Source organism: Acipenser ruthenus, chromosome 30 (genome assembly GCF_902713425.1).
Source record: "Acipenser ruthenus chromosome 30, fAciRut3.2 maternal haplotype, whole genome shotgun sequence".
Taxonomy (NCBI): Eukaryota; Metazoa; Chordata; class Actinopteri; order Acipenseriformes; family Acipenseridae; genus Acipenser; species Acipenser ruthenus.
The window spans coordinates 408,921-416,416 of record NC_081218.1 but is presented as its reverse complement, the minus strand read 5'-3'; the positions used below and the strand labels follow the sequence as shown (position 1 = coordinate 416,416).

Here is a 7,496-nt window from a genome sequence, read left to right as displayed (position 1 = left end):
CTGAAATAAAACTTTACATTGTTTGTTAGAAAGTTAGAAAAATGTTGGGTTTCTCTTTTCTCAAGCAGAAAACCACCAATTAAGGGTAAAAAAAAAAAAAAAACATTCAGGGGGGAGGGGGGGGGGGGGGGGGGGGGTAAAAGTACTTGCGCTACTGTTTGAAATGTGTACTGAACATTGACTGTCCTGCTGTGTGTTACATGGGATAGGATACACTGCATTTTAAATACAAATACAGATTAAACTAGATATTACCTTCAGTAAGCATCTTCAAAGGGGGGGCCACTTATTTTTACTTCTTACTAGTAAAACAGCCACTTCTTTTTTTTTTTTTTTTTAATATCATCCATAACGCATCAATTAGAATTTGTAATACACTAAGAAACGAAGTCAGAGAATTTGTCTATTTGACTTATTTTATAATACTTTTACCTTTTTATGCTTTAACTTGCCATTTCAAAAACGCAGAATACAAATGTCTGCCGTTTCCTGGTACCAAACTACTTTTTGTTCTGTTAAGTCGGTTTCACTATAATGTTCCAGATGGTTTCAGACCGTTACCCACAGCACAGGAAATGACTAGGTACCAGGAAGCGTCAACTTTGTACAGGGACAAATCTGCATAGAGCAAGTAAAAAACACAGAAGGACAATGATAAAGAACACAGAACACAGAAGGACAATGATAAAGAACACAGAACACAGAAGGACACCGATAAAGAACCCAGAAGGACAATGATAAGAGTGTGTAAATGCTGATTAACCTAGTCAGTGGCTTTTTAAACCTTTAAAAGTCATCTCTTACTGTCAAAAGAAGCCAGAACGGGGTGGTTTAAGTTACGGGGCCCCACTGGTTTTTATTTAAACCGATGAAGGCACTGGATAAAACTTTGCTTAACCTTATTGTTTAACCTCATTGAGTGGTTGACGTTTTCGGATAAAAGTCTTTGACTAAAGCATGGGTGAAAGTTTTATAAATATGTGCCTCCCTATTAGGAAGTACGGGACTCAAAGCTCAGTGGACAGCAGCAGCCCAGTGGTTCAGATAGAGCAGGCCTGCCTTATACACCAGTGACCAGCGCATTGCCCCCTGCTGGGTAACCTGGGCTCTGCGGAAGATTGTTCCCATAGGCTTCGCGAGCAGGCCAGGAGGGCCGGGGAGGTGGAAAGGAGGGCACGGGCAAGGCTCACCATCTCGGGCACCGGTTTGTTTTTCAGAAAGGGTCGAGATTCACCCTCAGAGTCGAGGGGGATTTGAAACCAGTGGAGAGGCAGCACTGCGAGAATGAAACAGAAACACACAGAGGGTTAGGGAAGTAACTTCAAACTGGTGTTCAGCATAAAGATCAAGAGTTAGAAGTTGTTTTACTTTTACTTAACGTGTATGTGCCTGTGTCTGTGTATCTATGTGTGCAAGAGTACGTGCATGTGTGTCTCTGCGTGTGTCGTATTCCCACTTCTGCTCACCTTTTCCCAGGCCCTGTGTGGGGTGCATGTCCCAGCCGGCCCCTAGCAGTTACACTGCTGCTGGTTCTGTGCTGCGACACCGCGAGGCTGTCTGAGCTGCCGCAGGGAGGCGTCTCCATACTGAATCCCAGAACCCATCCGCTCAGGGTCCAGCTCACCTGCAAATCACAAGAACTGCACATTCACATACAGACTCCCCAAATACCACAGATACCAACAACTAAAGGAAAAGAGTGTTCTAGCAACTTCCATTGGATAAATGGTTCTTTATCTAAACAGATAGGAAACTTAATGTAGTACAATTCTACTCTTTAATATAGAAGTGCGACAGACAGATGGAAAGAAAGACAGACAGCCTCCCTCCATATTGCCTCTTGACTTGAATCATATATAACTTGTGCTAAATAGTCATCAAAACAAGCAGAAAGGGTGCAATTTGAAAGTCATTGTGTACACTGTACCATCCCTGTCTCATACTGTAGAAAGGTGACTTCTTGGATTACAGCCAATTTCTTGAAACAAGGAAACAGCCAGCATACACAAGGAAATTATTTCTTGAAACAAGTAAACATCCAGCATACACCAGGATATGATCTCTTGAAACAGGTTTTCTTGTGTGCGCTGCCTGGCTCTATGTGCTCCCGGAGGAATCAGAGACAGTACCTGACTCGATCTTGTTCAGAATGTTCCGAGCACATTTCAGAAAGGCTTCCTCTACGTTCTCTCCTGTCAGGGCGCTTGTCTCCAGGAACATCAGCTCTGGAGGAGGAGTGGAGAATCGGAACAAGTCAATACCGGATTCACACACGTTTTCATCCCTTCAAGATGAAGGGCTTTTAGGTACATTCCTTTGCTTCTCATAGGGAATAGTTTTTATTATTACTTTTTTTTCAGTGTTATTTTGTTAAACATGGCCAAAGAAATTCAATTATTTTCAGAAACAGTCCCTGTGGTTCATAAAGAACATTAATTTAATTTTACTATTATTATTATTATTATTATTTTTTATTTTTTTTTTTGCTATTGATTGTGAAAAACATTTGCTTATAAAAAATGAAAAAAAGGTTATTTTTGTTAAAGTTCTGATGCCACCTTTGAATGTAAACATCAATCTCTCTTTCCTACTTTCACCTGAAGAAGAGACCTCTCAGGTCTTGAAAGCTTGTGATTAATTATTTTTTAGATAGTCCAATAAAAGGGATCACCTCTCCTTCTCTTTGTCTATCCCCTAACTGAAACACCCAGAATACAAGTCGCATCCCCCCCCCCCCCCCCCCCAAATTGAGTTTTTATTTCGGTCAAAAAAGCATGACTCAAAAGAGTAGAGTGTAGCAGTTAGTGTTGCATTAACCGTTCTCCTGTGCGAAGCGGGATGCCTCCAGGAAGGTGACTTCGCGGTCTGCATCCAAGTCCTTCTTGTTTCCACACAGGATGATGACAATGTTGGGGCTGGCCAGGGTGCGCGCGTCCGTCAGCCAGTTCGTCAGGGCGTTGTACGTCTCGCGACTGTCATGGGGGAAGGACAAGAGCATGGGCAGTTATTACACAAGGAATGCACCGTCATCTAAATCCAGGGGTTCCGGGATATGAGAAACTACAAGAGTCACTGTTTGCTCGTGCATTTCTACATGTGTATGTCTGTGATTACTTATAGATGCGTATGTATATGTGTATATATTTGTGTGTGTATGTGTAGCATATGTGTGTGTATTTGTGTGTATGTGGGAGCATATACAGACACATATATTCTTGCATTTCTGTGTATACGTAGAACCTTATGGTTAGTTTTCCCTTATTGTCATTTTTTCATATAATAACATTACTCTGTGGTGAGATTCCCTGTGGGGTGGGTCACCAGAACACATCTGTAATGCATTTTAACAAAACCAAACTGGAAACCGAACACCAAGAACGACACCTGGGTAACAGAATTATTTAAGACGGTACAATCCACATAGTCTACCTTAGTAGAGAAAATTCTATTTGAAGCTACTTCAAACTTTTACAACCACATAACATTCAGCAAAGAAAAGGGTAATGCTGCCGATGTAAAACAGTGGGTGGGGCTCACCTTGTGATGTCATAGACCAGGAGAGCTCCAGCCGCACCTCGATAGTAACTCCGAGTCACAGACCTGCGGACACAGAGAGCATGACCTTCGCACTACAGTCCTTTTACTGGTGGTGCCGGCACCAATACTGAGACACTTTGGCCGATCTACCTGGCTACAATATATACGCCTACGACTAGAAGTGAAGAGCAGCTCTGGAACACAGATTTGTCAAAAACAATAACATAAAATAAAAAAAAAACACAATAAACTGCAATAAGAACTACTCAGTCTAAAAAATATATATGAAAAAAAACACAAATAAAATGCCACTTGAAAAGGACTGGTGTTTTGAATCCATGGTTCCCAAAAGGCCCCGTTTCTAGTCCCCAGCCTCACCTGAAACGCTCCTGCCCAGCTGTGTCCCAGATCTGCAGCTTCACCGTCTTCCCTCCCACGTTGACCACCTTGGACCCAAACTCCACTCCAATCGTGTGGTTCGAATCCTGTTTGACTGGAGAACGAAAAAAAAAAACAGTTAAACAGCCTGTAAAGAACTTTTCATGACAACTCCAAACACTATATTATAGCTTCTGTTCTGTAGTCACCTAGTCACTGCTGCTGTATCACAGGGCTCCTTTAAGACCCAACCTGACCAAGTCTGGAGATCAATCAACCACTAGAAACCGGACGATCGGCCACGTGTTGTTTGTACATTTTGTTAAGTTCTTAAGTTTGAAATAATCGCAGACAAACAGCTATATTACCTGCTCACTGCGTCAACTCATTATTACTTACATTTATTCTCAATGAACTGATGAAGAAGGCAGGACTTCCCCGTGCCAGCACTGCCGATCACCAGGAACTTAAACAGAAAATCTGAAGAGAGGAAGAAGAAGCAGCAACTCAATACATCGCTTACAAGATGTGCTGATCCAGCTGTTAAAACGTCACCAAATAACATAGATCGTAGTTTCATTTCTGGTTTGGAAATTACAGTAGCATTCATGTCTGAAATAAACCAGTGGTAAAACATATAACTGCGGTGCCTCACAAATCACATCAATTCTACATGGTCATTGGACGGGTTTAAATATTTTCTTTTCAATCGATTCATCACACAATAGCTAAGCCCCATTATTACAGATCTCTAGCAAGAACACAATGTTTAATGCGTTTATTTATACCGTGTTTACTTTGATACTTACCTTTAAGAGATTGTAATAAATGTATTATGTTTAATCAATTCACTTTTTTGGGTGAGTCTACAAAGCCTGCTTAACACGAATGTTGGACTATCTTACCTGTTGTACCATTAGCAACAATTACACATTGAATGGCTGTAAAATCATCCAAATTATACATGGACACCTGCAATAACTGCAGTCCCTCTGGTGGTTGTGCAAATGTGCTGCTTTTTTTCGTGTTGCATTGCAGGAGCTGTAGTGACGCGTTCCTGAGATTCTGCTGTTTAATGGTACTCCAGAACGACAGATTCCGGGCTGCATGGAGCTAAACATGTGTTGAAAACAGCAGTGGGCTGTAGCTCAGCACACACACGTTTCACTTTGTATTAGTCACTCCGCAATCAGAGAAACATGGATTACAGTACATTTTGCTTAGCAATTTAAAATGCTATGCAGGGCCTGCACCATCCTTAACACATCATTAATTTACAGTAGAAATGGCAGAGCTTTCTAGCATATCAGGGTCAACTTGGTATTTCTGCTATGACGTGTGTGTCTGCTTCAATATTTATCCAGGTATTTTCCATTTCCAATGCCCTGAGTAACCCCCCCACCCCCGAGTAGATAACCTCTGTACATTCAGTTAATAAAGTCCTAATGGTATTTTTAATAAAAGGACACACGTCAAGCTTGTCTGATCGAAGCACCTTGCATCTCTCTAAGTGCAGTATAAAAAACCCTCTGTATCGATCATGCTGTCATGTGATGTGTGATGAAAGCCAGAAGCTACCCACTCCTCCTCCACCCTCACTCTCAGGATTTCTGATCCAACATTGCTACTCGGATATAATCTAAGACTGCTGTCCACTCTCACGGATATAGCTTCTATCCTTTAAGGAGAGGTACTGTCATTATTTTACTGTCATTCCAAATCAATGACCAGAGGTCTCAGTAGAAATATGACAAAATAAGAACGGTCTCTTTTAAAAAAAAAAAAAAATGCCTTTTTCTGATCACAGGCAGCTCGGTTTTGATGATGGGAATTTGTTTCAGCAAGTCGAAACAAACAAGGCAGATTTTAAATACAGTGCTTATGCTAAGAACATTTCTTTAATGGCCCACTGATATACACACACACACACACACACACACACACACACACAAAAACAAACAAAAAACATATAAACTCTGTGATATTAGGACATATGATCTCAGAATAAAACCTGAAATACTTTGCCATGCTGTGTGCGTTTATTAATGTATGGCACTGTATTTTGACAGTGCAGTGCAAGTTAACATATGAATGCAGAATGTCTCATAGCAGAAAGATAGTAAGCAACAGATAGTGTTCAGTCATCATTAAACAAGGAATTACTATATTTATTACAACAGCAGCTCTTTCAATGCAACAGAAGACCGGTTCTGTACTGTACTGATTTAGTATTGTATTGCATTTCATAATGACGACAGGTTGAATAATGCACAGTTACAGTACAGCCTTAGGAAATATAATATAGCAAAACGGTGCCCAAGAATTAGGGGGCGATTGCATAAGCCATCAGTTGTTTATCGTGCAATGATGTGTGCTTTACAGTACAACAAACACACGACTACTGTCAGTATGAACTACAACTCCCTATGTTAATATCAATGATGTCTTTACATCAATAATATTACACAGATGACCGTACAGCTGATGGCACTAGGCGAAAATATATATAAGATATTAAACTGTAAAGATAGCAACAACAAAAACATACAGCTATTTTAGATTTTATACTCGAAATTACTACTACCAGTAGTATTAATTACTACCAGTAGTAATTAATAATTGTCGTTTAAAATAAGCGAGACCGTAAATGCGTGCTTTTCGTTTTTAAAACACCATACAAATGGTAATACTTTATTTAAATATGTTTCTTTTAAAAGCAAAGTTTATTTCGCAGGCGAATTGAGTGGGTGGTCTCAGCATACATGTAACTATTTCTAAAAAAACATACAGTACACTGATCATTACAATTAATAGTGCAGACAGTCGGTGCACAGATCTAAATCAGATATACAATTAATGTAAACATACCATAGGTCTCTGACATCTCTGCTGTTCTCGAGTTTCCAGGCGCCTCGGGCTATTTAGACGGTGTGACGTCTCAAGAGATGAATAATTCTGCTTTATTTTAATAGTATTGCGTTTTATTTTTTCAAATATTTCTGCTCAGGATAAATAGATGGCTGCCCCGACGCTTCCGACTGAACAAAAACGTGCCGGGGGTGATGATTAACGTCATCGCGTAGCCGGGGACAAATAGGCGGAGTTACTGGGTAGCAGGGAGGTCGCCATCTTGGTAGTGGCACCGGTGAAGTAAATAAAGACCATTGTAAATACGAAGGATAATGCTGATGGGTTTAGTACAGGTCAGAGAGATCACATACCAATAGACAGTAACATTAAAACGCGTTATGTCGTTACAAAGCAAAACAACACTATACAGCATGTAATTTGATACATAGTGTAACGATCTCGTTTAACGCAGATAGACGCACCACACAGACTGAGGGCGGGCGCGAACCCGGGAAACTCTCGCACTAAAGCATAGCGCCGATGCCGCTGTAGAAAAGAGCCGGCTAACTTGCAAGGAGATTATATCTTTACTAATTACGTACAAACTATTTTATAAACTATGAGAGCGCAAACAGCATATTTACTGTCATGCACGGTCAGGTGACTCTTTGTCATGCTGCACTGAGTCGGTCTCAATATAATATCATAGAAAGCTTGGTTTAATAATTAAT

General features: G+C 40.6%; 1 protein-coding gene across 1 annotated transcript; it reads right to left on the bottom strand.

Annotated features, from left to right (window-relative positions):
- Window positions 1-269: 269 nt before the first annotated feature.
- LOC117435033 (ras-related protein Rab-4B) lies at window positions 270-6,979 on the bottom strand. Its single transcript, XM_034057900.3, has 8 exons — window positions 6,784-6,979; window positions 4,315-4,395; window positions 3,916-4,030; window positions 3,538-3,600; window positions 2,818-2,972; window positions 2,130-2,225; window positions 1,467-1,624; window positions 270-1,276 (listed from the first exon to the last, which is right to left on the bottom strand). Exons 1-7 carry the CDS (start codon window positions 6,797-6,799, stop codon window positions 1,509-1,511), a joined length of 642 nt encoding a protein of 213 aa, XP_033913791.1. The 5' UTR covers window positions 6,800-6,979; the 3' UTR covers window positions 270-1,276; window positions 1,467-1,508.
- Window positions 6,980-7,496: the final 517 nt, after the last annotated feature.

Coding starts and splice junctions, on each gene's coding strand:
- LOC117435033 (XM_034057900.3), bottom strand. Junction 4,031..4,314: donor TCAGTTCATTGAGAATAAAT/GTAAGTAATAAT, acceptor TTCGTTCTCCAG/TCAAACAGGATTCGAACCAC. Junction 1,625..2,129: donor TCTGAACAAGATCGAGTCAG/GTACTGTCTCTG, acceptor TGTGATTTGCAG/GTGAGCTGGACCCTGAGCGG.